General features: G+C 46.0%; 1 protein-coding gene across 4 annotated transcripts in view; it reads right to left on the bottom strand.

Annotated features, from left to right (window-relative positions):
* Positions 1-11,350: 11,350 nt before the first annotated feature.
* FAM171A1 (family with sequence similarity 171, member A1) overlaps positions 11,351-22,590 on the bottom strand; it is a 94,994-nt gene continuing 83,754 nt past the window's right edge. For all 4 annotated transcript variants that reach the window (XM_014549942.1, XM_014549944.1, XM_014549943.1 and 1 more), the window contains exons 6-8: positions 18,092-18,208; positions 14,881-14,995; positions 11,351-14,291 (exon numbers count right to left, since the gene is read on the bottom strand). In XM_014549942.1, coding sequence (XP_014405428.1) covers positions 12,590-14,291; positions 14,881-14,995; positions 18,092-18,208 — 1,934 coding nt within the window. In that variant the 3' untranslated portion in view covers positions 11,351-12,589. The remainder of the gene's footprint in view (positions 14,292-14,880; positions 14,996-18,091; positions 18,209-22,590) is intronic.

The raw sequence follows: 22,590 nt of genomic DNA, 5'->3' as shown, positions 1-22,590 counted from the left end.
CACCAAACTAGTATTACATGAAATGTTGAAGGGTATTAGAGGAGGAGGAGGAGAAGAAGAAGGAGTTAAAAATATGAATAATAAAGTGGCAACAAATACATATCTATCAACAATTGAATCTAAAAATCAAAATAAATGAACAAGAAATCTAATGAACAAAATAAACTGGTGAATAAAATAGAATCAGAGGCATGAAAGCATAGAACAGACTGACAAATCTTAGAGGGAAGGGGGTAAGGGGGGCAGGAAGAAATTAAGCAAAGATCTTACCTATGGACACAGACAGTAGGGTGGTGAAAGGGCAGGGTGGAAACAGGGTGGAGGGGAGCAATGTGGGGGAGAGGGGGGACATCTGTAATACTCTCAACAAGAAAGATTTTTTTAAAATTAAAGAAGCATGTGTCTATCATTTAACTTTTTATCCAATCCCAGAGGTGCCTCCCGCCCCCACTTTGCTTTCTCCTGCCTCCCTAATCAATCACCAATGGATTTTGTGTAACCCACTTATGTCTCCGCTTTTGACTGCACTGTATAAAACAAGGTGAAAAACTACCATTCTCCAGAGCATTATCTCAATCTGCTGAGATTCTGCTTCCTAGCAACTGTCGACAGTTTGGCTCAAATAAGCTCACAAAAATTCTTTACAAGTTTGAATGTTTCTTACGTTAACAGAAGCAGTTAAATTTCCTCTTTCCCTCTTGATTTTCACCGTCCCTGCACTACAATTTTAGTTGAATAACTCATATCATTAATTCAGTAAAGAAGTCTCTGGAAATAAACATGCCTTTTCCAAACATAAGATTATCTTGAAGGCCCAAATTTTATACTATTTGCCCAATGACACCGTTAAGTTTAAAGAAGAAACGACTGTAGTTCTAGTTCATATTAAAGGACAGCTGATGCTCACATTACTTAAAACTTGGTTGCAGTTTACACTGCCATTCTTGACTATTGATATTCTGTCTCATTCCAGTAATGACTTGAGAGGAGCAAGCTTTGGTTTTACAGAATAATAATCTTTTAAAAAACAATCTTTCATATGAGCCTAAGTGTTATGTGGCTATGAATCATTTCTGCTGTGTTGTTCCCTTTCTGAAGATGCTGCTCTCCAGCTTTCTTTTACCCTCCAATCCAGAAAAAGGCAAACCTCCTCCCTGAGAAATACTTTTCCTCTTCTCTCACACAAGAAAATGAAAACCTGTCTTTCTGGCCACTTTCAATGTAAAATGTAATTGATCTCCAATGCAATTTGAGCTATTCTCCATTTCCAAGTAGTTCTTTTATATTCGTCATCATTTATGCCCCTTTTGTGTGTCTCCTGATATCAAATGTGAAAATTTCCACTACTGGACATTTGAGCTCACATTAACCTAGTTTCCTGCCTTCTCTGGCCCTTAAGGTCTGACTAACATCATAGGACTTGAAAATATCCCACCTTGGGGAGTAGGTGTCGAGTTATCTGTCTAAGGCTCACAGGATCACTTAGGACCTCAGTTACTATCACATTTTCTTGAAGTAATTTATAATTTTGTTATACTATTTATCAAATTGTTAGCATCCTGGGAAACACAGTTTTAGCTGTCCATATGAAAATACCACTATTTCATATGGATTTCAGAGTGGCAGAGAGCATAGGAAAGTTACTCTGCCTCTAGTTTCCTTGTCTGTGAAATGACAGAAGGACTGATCTCACAGGTTATGGTGAGGATTAAATGAGTTGATCCATGGGAAATGCGTAGAAACCGGCTAGAAACCCATCGGAAGTGCTCACTGCTAGCTGTTATTATCCTGACTGGAAATAATCTCTGTGAGGCAGGGTGCAGTGGGGACAATACCAAACTTCTGGGCAAAGCATCTGGGTTTTTGTTTAAATCCGGGTCTTTAGCACTGTTTGGGCAAATACACTTAATTTCAGCCAGACCGGTTTGGCTCAGTGGATAGAGCGTCGGCCTGCGGACTGAAGGGTCCCAGGTTCGATTCTGGTCAAGGGCATGTACCTTGGTTGCGGGCACATCCCCAGTAGGAGGTGTGCAGGAGGCAGCTGGTCGATGTTTCTCTCTCATCGATGTTTCTAACTCTCTATCCCTCTCCCTTCCTCTCTGTAAAAAATCAATAAAATATATTTAAAAAAAAATTTCAGTGTTTTTGGATGCAAAAGTAGAATAACAGCACCTGCTTTAGTATATGACAGAGAAGTTGTGAGACTCAAAATAACATAACAAATAGGAAAAGTCTGTAAACAAAACCCTTCGTGGGGTTATTATTACACTCTGTCTTTTGCAGTTCTGTTCTCTTACCCAGTTCTGACACTGTATATGAGCTGTGGGTTTTCCAATACTACCAAGCAATTCTCCAACACCAGCTGGGCCCTATGGTTTAACTCAATTCCAACACTACCTACCTGGAAATAGTATCAGATCTCACAGGTTAAAGGCTCGGTTCCATAAGACTGCCCGTACTTCAGATGCCAATCGCAAGTCCAGGTTGTTACCTGTGCTTCTGACCAACTGGCTATATATCTGAGGCTTTATACCACCTCCTTGGGTTCCATTAATTTGCTAAATGGCTCACTGAGCTCAGAGAAACATTTTACTTACTAGGTCACTGGTTTATTATAAAAGGATATAACTCAAAAACAGCCAGATGGAAGAGAGGGGTAGGGCATGGCATAGGGAAAAGGGTGAGGGACCTCTGTACTTGCCCCAGAACACCACTCTCCCCAAATCTCCATGTGTTCATCAACCCAGAAGTTCTCTGAACCCCATCCTTTTGGGTTTTTATGGAGCCTTCATTCATAGATATGATTAAATTATTGGCCAATGGCCACCAATTCAACCTCCATCACCTCTGCTGTCTCCTCAAGTCAGAGGAGTGGTATTGAAAGTTCCAACCCTCCAATCTCATGGCTGGGTCCCCTGGCAACCAGCCCCATCTTCAGTTGCTTTCCAAAAGTCACCTCATTGACATAAACTCTGGTGTGGCTTAAAGGGCTTTGTTGTGAATATCAGGAGACCTTAATCACGCTCCCTCATTGATGAGGAAAATAAGACATTTTTTTTGGGGGGGGGGGGGGGGGACGGGCAGCTGACTCTATACCTAGTTAATCAGTATCCCTAATGCACATTCCTGTTAGCCTATAGTCTAGTCACTGCCCCTTCCTTAATTATCTGCTCTTGCAAGACCTGTTTACCTAAATACTCACATTTTACAGAGGCCATAAACCATGAACCATACACAACCCCTGGAGGGGGTTATCAGCTCTGGCGTCAGGCCAGGCCTTTAGGTGTGGTCTCACGGCCCCATCCCAACACACGGGGCTTTTTGCAAAGCCCGTGAAAGGTCCGGAAGTCTGATCCTGATTTGGGGGTCAAAGAAACCAAAGGGTATAAAGAGAAAGCTTCCTCCATATTGGTTTGCTCAGGATTTGGAAACAGGCTCCCCTGAGTCATGGTACTAGTACATTTGGAAATAAATGGGTTTTTCCTGCATCTCCGGGTACTCCTGTGTATTTTTCAGTCGCCTGGTAAATTCTGTAACATCATCACTTAGGAAATTCCAAGGGCTTAGAAGCTCTGTACCAGGAACAGGGATGTAGACTAAATATATATTTCTTATTCTAAATCACAATATTGCATCTTGTTTCACCTGCCTCCCAAATCTCCCTTAATGATTAAGTCCCTCTTTTAATTCATGCTAGTTTGAGTTTGGTTTCTGTCATTTGCAACCACAAGAACATTGTCAAATGCAAATAGTGATATGATTGGCTGGAACATCATACTTGTGCGTGGGTTTGGATGGTGAGACTGAGGTGGGAGACAGTGAGGGGCTATTACAGCAGTGCCTCTTAGAAACGGGGTGGGGACGGGAGGAACAGATCCAGGAGATCATTAGCATTTGATAAGTCTTTATGTGAGTATCTATTTTTATTTATTTATTTAAATATATATTTTTATTTATTTCAGAGAGGAAAGGAGAGGGATAAAGAGATAGAAACATCAACGATGAGAACGCATCATTGATCGGCCGCCTCCCGCACACCCCACACTAGGAATCGAACCCGAAATCCAGGCATGTGCCCTGACCAGGAATCAAACCATGAGCTCCTGGTTCATAAGTTGAGGCTCAACTACTGAGCCATGCCCGCTGGGGTTGTATTTATTTTACTCTACAGCAAACATATGTTTCTAGATCAGAAGCAGATTGATAATTACTTACAAACTATCTTTACACTATTATCTCAACCCCACTTCTCCCCTTGCAAATGCAAGGTCATGTAATGAAGGCAGATGCTATTTTGCACATATAATGGGCATACTCTCTATAGCATAGGAAACCCCACTTTATGAAACTTGGAGCCAGCATAGGAACTACTGCACAGCTGTCCTTCCCAAGCTGAGGGCGAGAAACTAACTTTCTAAAGGAAACAAATGCTCTAGGGCAGCAGTTCTCAACCTGTGGGTCGCGACCCCTTTGGGGGTCGAACGACCCTTTCACAGGGGTCGCCTAAGACCATCGGAAAACACATATATAATTACATATTGTTTTTGTGATTAATCACTATGCTTTAATTATGTTCGATTTGTAACAATGAAATTGGGGGTCATCACAACATGAGGAACTGTATTAAAGGGTCGCGGCATTAGGAAAGTTGAGAACCACTGCTCTAGGGGATGATGGTTCCTGTGCATTACAATGACTGCAAATGAGGATAAAGGAATGGAAAACGAATGGCTCCAGGGCAGGTAAACCTGATAATCTCCCTGTAGTAGTCACTATCTGTCTTTCCAGAAATGGTCCCTTAAACCTAGGCTGCCAGTACATTTTGCTCAGATAGCCCTGGCCAGCCAGACACAGGAAACATTCACCGTGTTTCCTGATGGCAGGTGGGACTGGTAGGACTTGGTGGTGAGGTTGACATCGGTTTGTAGGGTGACCTGAGGCTCCAGGCCAGGGAGAATGTGCAGAGGGAACTTGTGTATGGTGCGGCTCTTTACTGGGGTAGCAGATGTGGGAGAAAACGAGGAGAATTGGGCTTGGAGGGGTAGGGAGGTCCACAGGATGATGTGCGACGACTCCATCGTGGGACAAACTGAGTCAGAGGCACTGGATGGTTATGTGGGTGGAGATGCAGTGAACAGCTGGAAACACGAGTCTGAATTTCAACAGCAGATCTGGGCTGCAGACAGCCCTGGGAGTCCCTCACAGGCTGTGGGTGCGATACGAGGGGAATGCATGGCACATTCAGAACACAGGACAGCATGCTTAACAGGTGGTATGAACAGAGCAGAGGAGAGCCCTGGCCACATCTGTCAGGCATAAGCGCCCGGCTTGGGGGGACTGCTACTGGACACTCCTGTTCTCCCCAACTGCAAATCTAGGGCAGCGCAACCCACCCTGGAAACAAAGGGGAAATCCACCATCAGCTGGGAAGTGTTTCCTAAAAAATTCCCAGTGACAGGTTCTACTTGCAAAGATTCGGATTCTGATGGGTCTGTGGGGGTGCCCAATGAATTGGGTATTTTTGGAGTCCCTACCAGCGGTTCTCAACCTTCCTAATGCCGCGACCCTTTAATACAGTTCCTCATGTTGTGGTGACCCCCCACCATAAAATTATCGTTGCTACTCGTTGCTACTTCATAACTGTAATTTTTGCTACTGTTATGAATCGTAATGTAAATATCTGATATGCAGGATATATTTTCATTGTTCGCGACCCACAGGTTGAGAACCGCTGGTAGGGACTCCAAAAATACCCAATTCATTGGGCACCCCCACAGACCCATCAGAATCCGAATCTTTACAAGTGGAACCTGTCACTGGGAATTTTTTAGAAAACACTAGGCTAGACAATGCTAATGTGCATCTGGGGCTGAGCCCCGAGGTTCTAAAGGTACAAGCCTGTCATGGTGATCTTCCTCCAAGAGCAACTCAATAAGCAATGAAGAGGCCACTGCTGTGTTTTACAAACATATTTATCTTTGTGGTTAGTAGCAAGTAGATTATGATTACTGGGCTCCTGCCCTAACGTTACAGCTTTTGTAAGCAGTGTCCTTATACAGGTTTCTAGACCAGTATAGAAGGCTGCACCTTCCCCGAGCCCCCTGCTTAACGCTCTACTCTTGGCAAACACCCTGCCTGCACAAAGGAAGAGAAACTGGTAGAAGGCAATAAGCATGGGAAACAGAGATCCTGGTGTTTTGTCTACCATTTTCCAAAAGAGCTGCTGAGAAGCAGCTGGTATAACAAAAGATGATCATTGTTACACTGTGGCAACAGGATTAGGGAACTACAAGACACAAAGAATGATTAAGAGGCCCTAGCCAGTTTGGCTCAGTGGATAGTGGGTCAGCCTGTGCATTGAAGGGTTCCGGGTTCGATTCCGGTCAAGGGAACATGCCCGGTTGCGGGGAGGTCATCTCAACACCTTGGACTTCAGTACCCTCCTGTGTGAGATCATCAAGGCTCTCGGATTAATGGTTGTGCTGGGATGATTAGCTACTTCCCAGGCACCAGAACACCAGCATGGCAGCACAGGCCACAGTCACTGTGAAGAATAACACAAAGCTTACCAGGGACTTTGGTGTGTATTTATATCCACGGTTTGAAAATACAGTTTGTGTGTGTGTGTGTTTGGTGGGTGGGGGGAAGGCTTGCAATTTCCTGTGTGTGTGTGTTTGGTGGGTGGGGGGGAAGGCTTGCAATTTCTACTTCCCCTAAAGAGCCTATTGGAGGTCTCCCGTCCACACCTGCCATGTCCTTCTCCATCGCCTGCCTTCTCTTACTCCATGAACATGACCACATCGTGCCTCTCCAGCAGGTTCCATGATGTTGAAGGTTGTCACAAAGGTCCCAAAACGTAACTGCAACTTGCTTTAGTTATGGTGTCAAAATAGCAAACAAGAAGTCATGGAATACAAAATAGCTGAAAAATCCCCACGCATTTCTCTCACTGCACTCATTTTTATCTTCCTGTCCTCCATTTACAGAGGTCTGCAAAGAGAAAAGTCTAAAAAGGATGAACACAGAAAGCACATTGAGTTTATCATACTTGTGGCCTGGTTATTTTTAGCTTTCATGGTCTATTTCCTTTTTGGTTTTGGTCTCATTTTCTTGAATGCTTTGCTTCACTGTTTTAGCATTGACTTAGTTACTTTATAGTAAGTAAAATCCCCAAAACACAAGGTCTTTATCATCTAAACGATGTTGCCTACCTCCTATTGTGGTTTATGGCACACTCTCCCATAAGTTCTTCCCAATCCTGCAGCCAGACCAGAACCACAACAAGGGAGGTGGTTCTTTTCCCCGTGAATGGTGCCCACCTTGCACCCTGAGGTACACTAATGCCTAGTGAGTAATTTCTCCTGGACTTTTCTGTTTTAATTAGGCGTTTCCATGTGTAGCTTCAGAAAACAAGAGACCAGGCTTTGGAGTCAGGCAGACCTTTGCTCACATGCTACCTTGTTGCTAGTGGTGTGCCGGAGCAGACTTAGGAGAGATGGCTGGAATGTCAGGAATTGTGCAAGCCAGTTGTTAAAAAAAGAGGTTATTAAAAATTTAATTTTATAAGCCTATGACCAAATAATTATATTAAAAACAAAGGCAATTATTGCTTAAAACTCACCAGTTCCTAATTATTTACTGTACCTAGTTCTTCTTATTTATGTTGGTTATGTTCTATAAATTGCTATGAATAGTGAATTGGAATACAATGCTAAAATCACTGTTCCTGGGGGAAATATAGAGCTAGGAGTTGGCAAGCCTCTGTTCATATTTTCATCAACTGATCAATATATAAACTTATTTCGTGTGTTGATGCTGTAATGCTGAACTCATGGCCAGTGGCACTATACCTCATGCCTGAATGAAGCTTATCTAACACATGTATTTTCTCCATAAGGTGCATCACAGCCCTCTTGACCTTAGGAGTACTTTGAGCAGTGAAATCACCAATAAAAACACAAAAATGCAGAAAATGTGGCAATAAACAGACTTCAAAAAAGGGACATTTGTTCACAGTGAGAGCTGCAACAAGAAGGCAGAGCACTGCTGGTTAACCTCAGCTGGGGAAATGGGCATGGGGCAGCTCACATTTTTCACTGCTCCGCACACATCCATGAATGACTGTGAAAAAATGGTAACGATTGATCTTGGGGTTACAAATAAATTTTAGCAAGTAGACAGATTCATAAACAATGGGATCTGCAAACAATGAGGATCAACTATATATCTGACCTTGCTCTTGAGGTTATTTACCTTTATTGCATCTGGTGGAAATATAACTGTGTGCTACAGGACTTCTCTTCCCAACTCTTGAGTGTAGTGATGTCACTCTAGTTGCTTGAATCTGGCCACATGGGAGTATTTACACCATGGAAACTGGCAAAGCCACAAATCAATGCTTGATTTGTTGACTGTCTAGACCAGCCGTGGGCAAACTACGGCCCGCAGGCCGGATCCGGCCCGTTTGAAATGAATAAAACTAAAAAAAAAAAGACCGTACCCTTTTATGTAATGATGTTTACTTTGAATTTATATTAGTTCACACAAACACTCCATCCATGCTTTTGTTCCGGCCCTCCGGTCCAGTTTAAGAACCCATTGTGGCCCTCGAGTCAAAAAGTTTGCCCACCCCTGGTCTAGACTTAAGAAAGCGATGGAGAAAATGTTAATAATGCAGATTAAACTTAAAACTGTATTATGTCTAGCCCAGCCAACATGGCTCAGTGATTAAGCGTCGACCTATGAACCAGGAGGTGATGGTTTGATTCCTGGTCAGGGCATATGCCCGGGTTGCAGGCTTGATCCCCAGTAGGGGGCATGCAGGAGGCAGCCAATCAATAATTCTCTCTCATCATTGATGTTTCTATCTCCCTCCCTCTCTCCTTTCCTCTTTGAAATCAATAAAAATATATTTAAAAAACAAACAAAAACGGCATCACGTCTAGACCCATACCATTGCGATTAGCACAGCAAGTTGAGGAAATAGTCTTCCAGTATTAAAAAACCAAATATTCTTCCAGCATTCAGCAGCCATTACCTGACTCAGCAAAGAAGACATGCTATGAGGAATGAACTTGTGATGTTCTGACATGTGTCTTTGTTCTTTCAATTTCATTTTAATCATTCATGTAAAAAATCCGTTAATGTTCATGTCAGAGCTATATCCTTCTGTCAATTGCCACAACAGATGTGACAAAAATCAATGAAAGTATTCTGTGAGAGTACCTGTCAAATGGAATTTACAATTATGTATTTTGCTGGGATTTGTCCTACACGTCCTTTAATCAGAAACATGTATAACTTAAATGCATTTGTTTCCGGAGAGCTGGTTGTTTACACAGCTCCTAGACAAGTGGCCTCAATTACTTAACCCCCAAGCCTCAATTTAGTTAGGTGTAAACTAACTAAAAATATCTTCCTAATAAAGTTTTGAGAGTTTAGTGCATTATTGTTAGAATAGAATCCATTAATGTTCTCAACATATCGTTTCCAAGTCAGAGACTCAACAGATGTCAGTCCCAACTCATTACCTGGAGCACAGAAGCAGGTCCAAGTCACCCCTGGGCACACCCATCCTTGTCTTCCCAGCGCTGGCCCTGGACCCGTTTATTCAGATTGAAGTCTCCTTAATTAATAGGCTGGTGAACACTCACCACTAGGTGGCATAAGCATGATGCCTTTGATGGGTTTGGTCCTTCAGGCAATAGAATTGATTGGCAACACTGACATTTTATCCTAACAGACTAGAGAGAAGATAAATGTTTACAGTCTGCAGTCACGATGCTCTGTGCAGACAATGAGCAGGGTGACCAGTGCTGACACCCTGAGCAAAAATGTTAACCTGTAAGTGAAGATGAGTTAAGCTCCATCTTTGGCAAACAGTGTCTTCTCACCACTGCTGGCTGCTCTACTTTCTATACTCACGGCAGACCCGGGTATGTCTAGCCTAATGCGAAGTCAGACCCTCCCTTTCCGCCCTCCCCCCGTATCCCCAGTCTTCCTGCCAGACCTCCCATAATATTCTTCTGAAAACTGATGCTTTAAGGTGACTGTCCTGGCAGCAACCTCAGGAAGAGCTCCAAAGGGCTGGGATCTCCCAGCATTCCCCCAGTCACCTAGGTCTGACCCTGGGTATTTTTGCTTTAATGTGTTTGTTTTTTTTAAATTGATTTTTTAGTGTGTGTGTGTTTGGTTAATCCTCACCCGAGGATATTTTTCCATTGATTTTAAAGAGAGTGGAAGGGAATGGGGAGAGACACAGAGAGAGAAGCATCAATGTGAGAGACACGGATCAAGCCAGCAACTGAGGTACGTGCTCCTGACCGGAATCGAAACCTGGATCCTTTGGCCGATGGGCTGATGCTCTATCCACTGAGCTAAATCAGCCAGGGCGACAGGGGTATTTTTACTTTTAGAGAGAGAGAGGGAGGGAGAGGGAGAGAGAAACATGGATATGAGAGTGACATCAAGCAGTTGCCTCCAGCAAGCACCCCCAACCAGGGATCGAACCTGAAACCTGGGTAATACCCTGACTGGGAATCAAACTAGCAACCTTTTGGTGTACGATGCACGGGACAAGGTGCAACCAACTGGACCACACTGGCCAGGGCACCCTGGGAATTCTTGGGAGAGGCCACTTACCTTTTCTCTGGAGGAGAGTTGACAAAGGGCTTCTCCCTGGAGTCTCCGTGGAGTCTGCAAGGACTCACCTGCCACCTATCGGTGAGAATGTTCACTCCCAAAGCTCTGCTCACTTGTTACACCACAGACTTCCACCTAGCTGTCCTTCACTGTGGGGAATCTCTCAACAGGTTTCCCTCTTAAAAGCAAAATACTAAACTTTACTCTTTAGAATTAAAATAATGAAAATCAGCCTGATTAGTTTTCTGCCTGCCTGGAATTCACCAATAAAGATTTTGTAAGGAAGCTGTTCCTATAAGCACAGCTTAATTTACTTCCGCCAATCTTTTCTATGTTCCAGTGTTTCCATGAATGATTCTGAGGAACAGTCTTACACATCTGGGATGGTTCTGGTCATTTTAATAAGGTCTTTTGGCAGCTGTTACAAAGTGAAGTGAATCAATATTGAACATAAAACCTCAGTTTTCTTGGAAAGTGCAGATCTCTCTCCCTATATGAAACACCACACAATGTTACTTTGTATTCTTGGATGAAACTAAACGCAAAGGTGGATTTTAAGGACTTTAACTATAGTCTAAATTCATGGTGGTCTTTGAATATAAGTCCAACCAACTGGCATTTAGACTGCCAAGAAATGAACAGCAATTTCTTCATAACAACTTGGAGACAAATAATGGCTCAGAATGAATGAAAATGACTATAAGAAAGGTTTTTTTTTCCTTCAAAGTTTATTTTGAATTTTCATTTTTGGATAACCAAGCAGCTCTTTAAGGAGAATGCACAGAAGAGTCATTCTGGCACTTTTGGATAGCACATAAGATTTTTTTTTTTAATAGTCACATTCAGTTCACTTGCTCAGTCCATACTGATGTTGGGAGAGCAAGATCAGCCCAAAGAATTCCAGCGCTAATACGTAACCATATATACAAACAGCCAATAAAACCATAATGGTGGCTAGTGGCCAAAGGGATGGAGTGGTGGGTGGGGGTGGGGGGGAGTCTTTAGGGTGTCCTCTAGTTTATCTTAGCTAAACAGAATCCACATCACACAGGAGAACTGGAGAGTACACTGCGCGGAAATCGGAATTCTGTGCACAAACGGGCACTTGGCAGCATGCAGTTCAAAGAAAAGGGACATCGTTTAATAACTTTATAAAATCCAGGCAGTTCCATTACAGGAGTTAAGAAAAACAAAGAGGATAAGTGAGGGACTGTCTGTTGTTACTGTAAAAAAGGCACTTGGAGTTAATGGGACCAGAATTGAAGGATTCTCAGCTGATAAAAAATTTCAGTACAGTTTCATTAAAAGGCTTGGATGTTAAGGGATGACAGGAGTTCCTGAATGGAGACATGGAAATAAACCACCAAGAACCAGAACAGATCAAAATGAAGAAATAAAATCTTGACAACCAAACTGGGCTTATAAAAAAAGCAAACCCGAAACAAAGCCTACGCAAAGCAAAAACCTAGGCAAAGTAAGAGCATGAAGCAGCAATGCATAGCTTTCCTCCGAGGTCATGAATACCTCGAGACACTAAGTGCCAAGCTAATTTCTCCATCATAACTTCACAGGAGCATTATCGTGATAAAACTGACTCAGGCGATGCAAAAAAGAGCTTCATCTGTTCCCGGAATCTGAGGGAGAACTGAGGTTATCGTCAGAACCAGCAACATCACTGTGGTCTCTCAGCGTCCTCGGGGGACACGGCGAGCACGTGGAAGGACACTCAGACGCGATGTTCGGCCACCTCCCTGGCGGTGAGGCACCCCTTACCGCCCTCCTTTCTTCCGAGCCATCACTGTAATTCCTTTCGAACATTTACACAACTGGAAATGGAAATGTCCACAGGCCATGGTTGCCATCGTTCAACTTCCTCCACAAACGTGTAAGCGCTTCCATCAGTAAGAATTTTTGGCAATTCTGTTAGGTTGGGTGACTCTGCAGTCACTCATTTAATGTTAAATGCCATCAGGGGTCTCTCTTCCCGCTTCTGCCACGGGCTCTTCTTGTCCTCTCCTTGGTCATCCTCGTCGTCTTCTTCGTCGTCCTCGTGAGCAGACCCTCTCTGATCGGGGCTGGCCAGGGGCTCGGGGGGGACGTCCGCAGTCCGTTTGGTCGTCTCCTCCTGCAGGCTGGGCAGCTGGCCGCCGCTTCTCCGGCTGGAGCCGTCCAGCAAGCACCGCAGGGCACTGTCGTCGGGGGTGCAGACGGTGGTGCCACACTCGCTGCCGCTTTGGTCCATGTCATCCAGGTACACGAGCTGCGTGTAGGCGGTGCTGTCCGCCGCCCTCGGCTCCTTCTGAGGGTGCTCCTGGACAGGTGGGTGGTTCTGCGGCAGAGACAAAGGGTCTCCTCTTCCCTTCCGGGCAGATTTTGGCTCATTCATATCCACGCCGGAGTCCAGACTGGCATCGTTACTTCCGTTCCTCCCCGCTCTTTGGAGATCGATGTAAGAATGTCTAACGTGTGCGTTGGATCTGCCATCCAGGGAGACGAACCAGGCCCGGGGGTGCGGGAGCGGCTTCCCGCCGCCAAGTTCCATCAGAGCCTTTTCGGTTAGGAGCTGGACCTCGCTGTTCATCTGGGCCAAGGCCGCGTCGTTCAGGGATGCTGGGATGGACAGAGACTCCGACATGGATGCGTTCTGCGGGCTCCACTCCCGGCTGCCTGCGTCCTGCAAGTGCTGCTGGGAGATGGCCTGGCACGACAAGGGCTGGGCCTGGATCTGAGAGGAGGGGTGCGGGAAGATCCCCGCATGGGGGCTGGAGAGCTCGGCCTGCAGTCTTTCGATCTCAAGCTGCTGGTCCGCTGGAACGACCAGCGGCTGGCCCACGTAGGAGTGGTCCCCGGGCAGTTTCATATAGTGCGCGGGGATGACCAAGGCAGGCAGCACTTTCCTGTAAACGCTGTCATTGACCTGGTCCACGGAGCTGCAGCAGATCAACTGGCCGGGCCGCGAGAAAGACGTGGGTCTTTCCAGGTGGTCTACGGATCGTGACATCATACATTCAGTCGGTCTGCGGTCAAGCAGCTGCTCTTTTTCGGGAGAGGAAGGCGCGGGGTACAAGTGTTCCTGAATGGTGAGCTTACTTCCCGTGGAAATATGGTTGATGGAGGCCTGACTGTCTCGGTCTTGCTTCTCAAATAAAGGCTGTGACAGCATGGCATTGTAACTCCTCCTGTAGTCACTGCGGCCAGGGGACTCGTAGCCTTCTCTCTCCGCAGACTTCCTGGACTTTAAGGGGAAAATCTCCACGGATTTATGGTAGTCCTTTCCCAACGTCCCGCTCGGTGTGAGGTTATCAAAGGAGATTTGGCTCTTATCCTCTTCCTTATGAGACAGGAGTTCCTCCCGAGAGCTGAATTCTTGGGAGGTGCTGTAGGACAGCTTCAGCATGGGGGTGTGCAGGTCCACGTCTCCACTGGAAGACATCATTTCTAAACGGACCCCACTCATCAGCTCCTTGGTGCCCGGGGCGTCCGGGCGGCTGTGGCTGGTGACAGAGAGTGGGCCTGGGAATTCCGACTCCCGACGGGCGAACAGCAGGTTGATGTGAGACATGGAGGTGGACTGATCTCTTTTGGAATTCTCCAGGGCCGCAGGGAGCTGCAGTTTCCTATGGTGCTGACGAGGTTTCAAGCACTTCCGCCTGCGATCAAGAGACAACAATCCGAACCCAAAGATTAAAGATTCTCGCCATGGTTGCGTTTCAAGTAAAATCCTAACTCGCAATTTCCACAGAAAGAAACAAGCCAGAAGCCTGCTCACCCCCCACACACCCTCAGCCTTATTTTGAGCACCATAATCCACACATTTCACCCGCAGGCTTTCATAAGTACATCGGAGTCATTCATTCAAAAGCCGTTACCCCTAGAATCGACAGTCAGCATTCTCACAAACAGAACAGACGAGGCATCACAATAAAAATAGTTCTGCTTTGTCCTTGAGAATATCACACCTTAATCAGCGTTTAGGTATATTCTAAACCAATCATAGGACAACTGTCAAACTGTTTTCTAGAACTGCCCTTCTAAGCAATGTTATATATTATACAAAGTGTGCCTCTTATGTCCTTCATTCGTTTGCAAGTCAGATGACAAATATTCAATGTGTAGGTATTTTTCCTACCTATAAAAAAAGAGACCTCGATTCAGAAGAAGAAAAAAGACCTCCATATCAATGCTTGCACAAGCCATTCCAAATGAAAAAAAGATATTGCCCAAATGGTAAAACATTACCTGCAATAATATAAAAGGAGACACAGCAAAACCAAAAGTATGAAAGCCATTCCTCCTAAAATGGCCAAAAGAAACACCGTGTGATACGTGGTAATGTCCTGTGTGACAACGGGACCTAGAAGGTCAGAAAAGGACACTTTAGATTTGTGGAAACCTTTAAATACACAGAGGAATAAAGAACACAAATGTCATGTGTTTTTTGACTTTGTTAATCCTCACCGGAGGATATTTTTCGAATGGGTTAATCCTCACCCGAGAGGAAGGGGGAGAAACAGAAAGAGAGAAACATCGATGTGAGAGAGAAACATCGATGTGAGAGAGACACATCGATTGGTTGCCTTCTGCACACACCCCAACAGGGGTCGGGGATCGAGTCTACAACCCAGGTACATGCCCTTGACTGGAATCGAACCTGGGACCCTTCAATCTGAGGGCTGATGCTCTATCCACTGAGCCAAACTGGCTAGAGCAAAGGTCATGTTTTTGTTATTCTTACTGGCAGGGCAGATGCAGACACCCTTCAGCTGATACCATGATGTCATCAATGAGGAGGGATGACCAGCCAGCCCCATTACTGAAGCAGCTGTGGCCAGCGGCTCTGAATACGCAAATACTACATGCAGTGCATCAGGGTCCCTCCTTAGCTGAGAGCCACATGCGTTCAGCATTCTAAACACATGATTTTTAATAAAAGCAAATGGATGCATGATAATACAATGGGCGGGACTCTTACGCTCAGAGAGATGTCCTGAATATCAGGAGATTTTATATTGCAGGAGAAAAAAAAAACCACAAGATTTTATTCTCACTTTCACTGGGCAGTCATTGTGACGGTGTGAAGAGCCCTTTGCCTAAATAAATTAGTTGAGATGTATGAAGGAAATGTACTATGACTTAAAAAACATTCATATAGGGGGTGGGGAGGGCAATGGGGGGATAAGGACACATATGTAATACCTTAATAAAGAAAGAAAAAACCCCCATCCATATAGGGTGTCAAGTGTTTCTAAAATGCCTTCTATTCTTTAAAAATTAAATGTTCCTCTACAATAACTTTTCAAAATGATTTAACCTGACGTGGCCACAGTCCTCTCCAGAACTCACAGACCAGGTCATCAGAGGTAAACAGACTTTCGTTTACATTGTAAAGAGTCTCAGGAAGTACTTTAACTTAGACTCTTCATGCTCAGCATCTGTAAGAATGTATCTTACGTCACTGACAACAGGTGGTCAGCAACAACACAAACCTCCCAAATTACGATCTTTGTCCAGGTATCCTGGCAGTGCACCAAAGGTGGGAAGGAAGAAATGTGGTTTTATATTGTTTCACCCATTTACTTATTGACTTTTTATATTCTAAGGGGTAGATTTATTAAAAAACCCTTTGAAGGAGACAAATCTCTTAAGAGCTTGATAAGCCCAAGGAGTTTTACTAGCTTTTGAAAATAGTGACATTACTTACATTCAAAAGACAACATTATTCACTTCAATGGGGGTGGAGTTAATATTTACAAAACTTGGAAAAATATCTGACAACCATATCCTGCCTTAATCATTCAGAGAAACAATTCTGTTTTACACAAAGCCTCCTCGGGCACCGCGGGCACAGGCAGTGCCTTGGCAGGGTCACCAACATGTTGGGTGTACATAAAAGTCATTTCCAAGTAAAGTTCAATTCCTTTAAGTACTTAAAATATTATTATTTTAACTTCTGCCAATGTAAACTTTTATAAAATTCACAGGCGTACTTCATTTCCTTCTTAACCAGCGAACTAAAGAGGAAAACCCTAATTATTTTCTTGTTGGTTTTGGGCTCAGGAAGACACAGCATCGCGGTAATTTGTTTTAATAACAGCGATGGCTGTGAGGTTACCAACACATGTTTCTACATTACATGCCACCAGGGACTGTGCTATGTATGCTCTTTATAGCTGTTTTTCCTCTTCCTTTACTGCTGGGAAGCTTCAGAGGACCTACACCCAGCAGTTCTTTCTCCCCTCTTTACAGAAGTATCTATTAATCTGTTCATGATGGGAAAACTGATAGCCAAGGTTGTTTGAAACAGGTCTAAAATGAAAGTCAACTTTAATGCCTGGGATTTGTGGCCTCTGCATTGGTACTTAAGGAATTTCTTTCCTTACTCTTCATCATCTCCTAGATATTTCAGATTTGGAGACTGGTTCACGCTTATATTACTACAAGAGCAGTACATAAAGGGAAACACATATTCTGCAAACACAGATGTGAAGTGTGCACATATTCTGAGGATGGAAATATAAAGCAAACGGTGACAGACTTTTCAATACCCATCTTGGAATGGCCCCAATAAATTAGTTACTTTGGGAGTCTCAGTGTTCCTTCCAGTGATAATTACACTGCCGAAACGCTGTGGACTCCCATTTTGGAACTGCCTTCATGGCTAATTTACAAGAGACACTCTTCAATCATAGCGCCTTCTGACCTAGGCTGTCACCTACTGTACTCGCCAGACGGGGACGCGCACGGCTTTCAGCTGTACCTCTGTTCCTGGCACCAAGCTCTGCTGCCAGGAAGCGTCTCACTAATGGAGGCAGTCCACGCGACACATTCGAAAGGTGCTTTGTGCGCCAATGGAAACAATTCTCCTAAGGTGACTATTTTGAAAAACAAGTCTGGAATACTCACTGGGATAAATTGGGGCACATAGGTTAAAAAAATAAACTTTTAGTCACATTTAAAAAAAATGTAAGTTCATTCACATTTCCTAAATGGAAATGAATATTCTTCTGGGTACAAGGCTTTGAAAACCTTTTGGAAATGCCATATTGAGCTTTCTGCCCCAAGACGTCACTCGTGATGACTTTCTGTGAGTCTCTCTGTTGAATGCCTTTCCCTACATGTTCTCTCACACCGGCCACAGCTGTTTCAGGAATTAGGGAGGAGGTCTGAGCTGCCTCTGCGGGCTTTAGATTAAGAATTTCCTATGGCAGCTGTCTAAGAGAAACAGAGTCACGAGACCAGATGATTTTCCATGCATGATTCTTATCCTGGATGGGAGCGTTCCAACCAGAACTCCCCATCCCATGAAGTACCTTCGTTTCATCATTTGATTTTTCAGACTCTCAACCATTTTAAAGATGTGATGTCCCCGTTGAAGTTATTTTCAAAAATGTACTCAACCTGACCCCTCAGGGCACCATTCCCCATGCCTGCGGTGCTGCCTTCGAGTTACCTGGGTTGGGGGGAGACATGGCTGCCACCCAGTACCCCAGCTGAGGGGCAATGTACGTCCACGTCAGCTGGCTGCCTTCCTGGTGCACGAGGCCAAGGCCACTCTTCAGCCACGTTCCTGTGGGTGCAGAAAACAACTTCAGCTCTAGGCATGCTAGGCTCCTATTCAAGCCTCCGGCGTACGGTACAAGTCACCTTACATGTCACGTTTATAACCATTAGGGAGCCAAAGGGGCAGCTAGGGGCTGCACACAGGGTTCCTGGAGATGCTTTTCAACTCGCTTCACTTTAGTGTTTCTTTGCCTTCCTTATTAAATTCCCTCCAGCCACTTCACCGAACAGCCCTGCTTCCAAACACAGGTGATTTTAGCAGAAGCCGTTGGAGTTTAGAAGGAGAATGAAAGGAGCGCGACAGGGCTGGCAGGAGTGGGGAGTGGGGGAAATCCGGCGCTGCTACACTCTATCCTCAAACAAGTGAGTGAATTTCCTACCTGGAGTCACAGGCTGGCTCCATCAGAATTACCCTGGGAAGTTTTTTGTTTTGCTTTTTAATATATAGATTCCTTGGTCCCATCTTTGCAAATTCTGACCCAGAAAGCCCGATGTGGATATTTCTAAAAACTTCCAGTTGGCCCTGATGCCGGGAAACACGGAGTAAGTCCAGGTCTGTGTTCTGTCTTTCAGTTGTTACTCTGACCAGTATTTAACATTAACGAGCTCCTACTATGTACTGGCTGGTCATAGCAGATGTGCTCTATATACAGTCATCCCTCAGTATACGCAGGGGATTGGTTCTAGGACCCCCACAGGTACCAAAATCCGAGGATGCACAAATCTCTTATGTAAAATGTCATAGAACAACGCATATGGTTGGCCCTCCACATCTGCAGACTCCCAACCGTGAAATGAAAATACGTATACTGTTTTCGATCTGTGGCTGGTTGAATCCACAGACACAAAACCCATGGAGACGAAGGGCTGACAGTACATTATCTATAATTCTCACAACAACCTTACAAAGTTGGACTTATTTTCCGTTTTGAATGAGGACCCTGAAGACAGGTGAGCTACGTAAGGCTTCGAGGACTCCCAGGGTGGGGAGCAGAGCAGGGGCACCTAGGTCAGTCTGTCCATCCAAGGCCAGTGCTCTTTCTCCCGCTCTCCCGTGCTGCCATCTCCCGTAAACCTTCCCAGAATTTGATGACTTTTTTACTTTGTATGGTTTCTAGCAGCAGACTCACTGCCCAAGGTCATCTGGCTGTCACCTGTCTCACCTACAGAGAGCCTTACTTTGAGGACCATGATGGAAGCTGGCAGCAGGGGCAAGGGAGTGTGCTGGCCAGGCCCCCACGGGCACTCGAGCACTCACCCCACCCATTAGCAAAGATGACGTCACTTACGCAGGGCTCCTGCTTTGCTTCAGTGCCCAGTGCTCCTGCTCAGCTCAGCTCACTCCTGCCATCAGCCACCACCTCAAATGGCCACGTGCATAGCCCTGTCCACTCCAGAACTACACCCACCAACTGTGCACCAAATATTCTACCCTCCGGGCTCCAAATCCTTGCCTTGTCTGTGTACATATATCACTGAGGTGGCAATCGGGGATGTTTTCTTCCCCTTGAAGAAAGAAACAATAGTTGGGGCTGCTTCTAGGGCTTATCAGTTGCCATAGCAACATTCAAATGCAGCAGGCGGAAAGGTGCCTTGGTAATGCCTCCCAGTTAGCACACCTCCTCTGCTGACTGCAGCTGAACAAAGAAGGTTGGAGAGGCCAGGCGTCAAGCATCAGCAAGCGCCTACAGCCTGCACCGTCTGACCCGCCCATGCAACAGGCTGAATCATGGCTCCAGACAGTTTCAATTCAAGTTAGAGAAAATACAAGCTGGAAGGTTGCTAAAATGAGTATGAGGCCGAGGATGCCTAATTCCAATGCTTTCGCTAAACAACATCAACCAAGAGATGATTACGCCACACACAGCATCACTTACTTCTCAGGGCTACTACGGAAACAGAGAGAACATTTGACACAGGAAGCAAAAGGGTTTCTATGTTTGGTACAAACGTTTCCCTGAAGGTAGGTAAGAGATTGCTTGCAAGTGCTTCCAGTTTTCTCCCTGCCCTCCAGGGCCCCATACTGTTTAGCTCATGACACATACCACACCCCTCTCCCACACGCTCTCCCACAATAGCAAGCCTGCCAGGATCTCCGCATCAGCCAGGAAGTGGCTGCACATTCTTTGGTTTACAGTTTTCCTCAGATTAGAGTCTTGAGTCACTGCTTTTCGAATGGAGCGGATGTTGGGATAGGCTAAAGGACCCAGAGGGAAAGAGCTGGAAGATCAGAGTCCTAACTCCTGTTCGCTCAAGGGCAAACCACCTAACTGGAACGCTACATTCCCTCTGCCTTCTAAACACAATGCAGAAAGTGGAAACACTTAAAAACACCTCCCAGTTACACTGGGGGCAAGCCAAGCGGGTAGACGCCCACACTCTACCCAGCTAACAGGTCCCCACATGCAGCCTGGAGGGCCTCTGTCCAGTGGTGGTGGTGGTGATGCTGGTGGGAGCCAGAAAGGCCAGTGACTGAGGACACACAGCTGCTTTGGGAGCGCAGGGAGGGAAGAATGCCACCTGGTGTGGGCAGGGAAGGCTTCTAGTTGAGCTTTGCTGAAGGTGCAGGACTGTCAGCTGGGGGATGAGGAGGGTGTGGAGCAGAGAGAAAGAGGAGGGGGTTGCATGCAATAGGGGTTGAAAGATGGAGGCGCAGGGTGGGTGGGAGGGAGGAGGCTGTCGGGCGGGGGCTGGAAAGGACGTTAGTGCCTGCCTGCCAGTGGCTGGGCAGGGCTTCCAATGCCATCAGCAACAGGAGGCCACTGGGACCTGTAAGTGGAGGCCCAGCTGGTCACAGCTTTTCTCCCCACCCCGCTCCCCTCTCCTAAATCCCCTTAGCTCTTCCAGGTCCCTCCTCATCATGCCAAGTCTGCGACTTGGCAAACAACCGTTGCTTCAACCTCACAGTCTCTCTCCCAAAAATCTGCCTATCTTTCAAGACTCAAGTCATGCCATGAGTTTTCCCGAGTCCCTCCAGCACTCAAGAACTCCCGCGTCTGGGCAGCCCCAGGGTACGTGTCCCAGCACCACTGATTTTCCAGAACCATGTCACCCGCTGTCCACTCTGCAAGAGTGGGCGGGCCTTCTCCTCAGCACACAGACATGCCCCTGGTGTAGGAGCTTAACAGTGAGTGAGAGCCAGCCCTGCAAGCTCAAAGTAACACCAGGCGACCTTCTGAGAAAAGCTGGGGGTGGCCAGCAGGAAAGATCTCCTGACGAAACTGAGGTTTAGATCGAGACTCTGCCCTTTCCAACGAAAGGGAACAGAGTCAGCCAAGAAGAAGGCATTGCTCTGGGCCCATGTTTTCTGTAAAATGTACCCATATCCAGGAAATAGAGGGTAACGCTGTCTTGGGATTCAACGATCATGCTTTACTGGCAAAAGCCATTTCCAAGCATTCTGTTTGCAGGAAGAGATAAGCTACAGGGAAATGAGTGAATGAATTGCGTACCCGAAACACGCTTTTGCTGACGCTGCAGGGAGAGGGCGCTTTCCCCCGCATCAGAGGAGCTCCCTGTACTCAGGCTGGGGACTCCTGCCGGAACCTTCCCTGCTGCTACGGACAGCAGGGCACAGGCCTCTGCATAGCCTGTTTGGTTCGATGACATTATGTGACTGCTGGACCTTTGGCCAGGGTGCTAAGTGGGGACCCTCTCGTCCCTGTGGGGGCCCCAGGCACAGTTCAGAGCAAGAGAGGGACCAAGGAAAGCTCCATCTGTGAGGCCTCTGCTGTTCTGTTTGCCCGCCCCGTCGGCTGGATGGGGCAGCCACGGATGCTCCTTGGGTCAGAACAACTGCCCAAGGGCTGTCCTGAGTGAGTGTCTCCTCTGCGGTCCAGACACAGCAGCCCAGCAGCTGCTTCCTCCGTTCACTTCGCTCCTGTGCTTCTCCTTCTCCCTGTCCGAGCTAGTCCCTCACAGCCTCTTCCCACGGCTCCCTTCCAGCTCACTCAGGGTCCTCTTCTTGGGCACAAGCTGAGTGTCCAGGCGGGTCACCTGGTGAAGATGTGCAGGCAGGACCCTGTGCCTCCTCATGCTCTGACCCACAGGCCCGGCCTGGCTGCCACCTTCTTCATGCACAGCTGCTCCTGCAGAGCGGGGATGGCTGACTGTTAAGTGGGTTGGGAGCAGGCTGGTGGCCACAACAAGTGCCTCTCTGCTCTGTGCAAGGCTGTTGGCATGTCTATTACTGGGACTGCATGTGTGAAGGTTATATGGCAATCTCTTGGCATCATCAAGGAATGAAACACTGCAATACTAAAAGTTCTAGAATGGTGGCTTTCAAATAGTTTAAAAAGCATCTGAACTTTCTAATGCTGCTGCATTTTAGTGTGTCCTTAAGCAGAATCCCCCCCCCCCAAAATATTTTTTTTATTTTCAGGGGGGAAG

Source organism: Myotis brandtii, unplaced genomic scaffold (assembly GCF_000412655.1).
Source record: "Myotis brandtii unplaced genomic scaffold, ASM41265v1 scaffold576, whole genome shotgun sequence".
NCBI lineage: Eukaryota > Metazoa > Chordata > Mammalia > Chiroptera > Vespertilionidae > Myotis > Myotis brandtii.
Note: the sequence above shows the minus strand (reverse complement) of the source record. Positions and strands in the feature narration are given on the sequence as shown.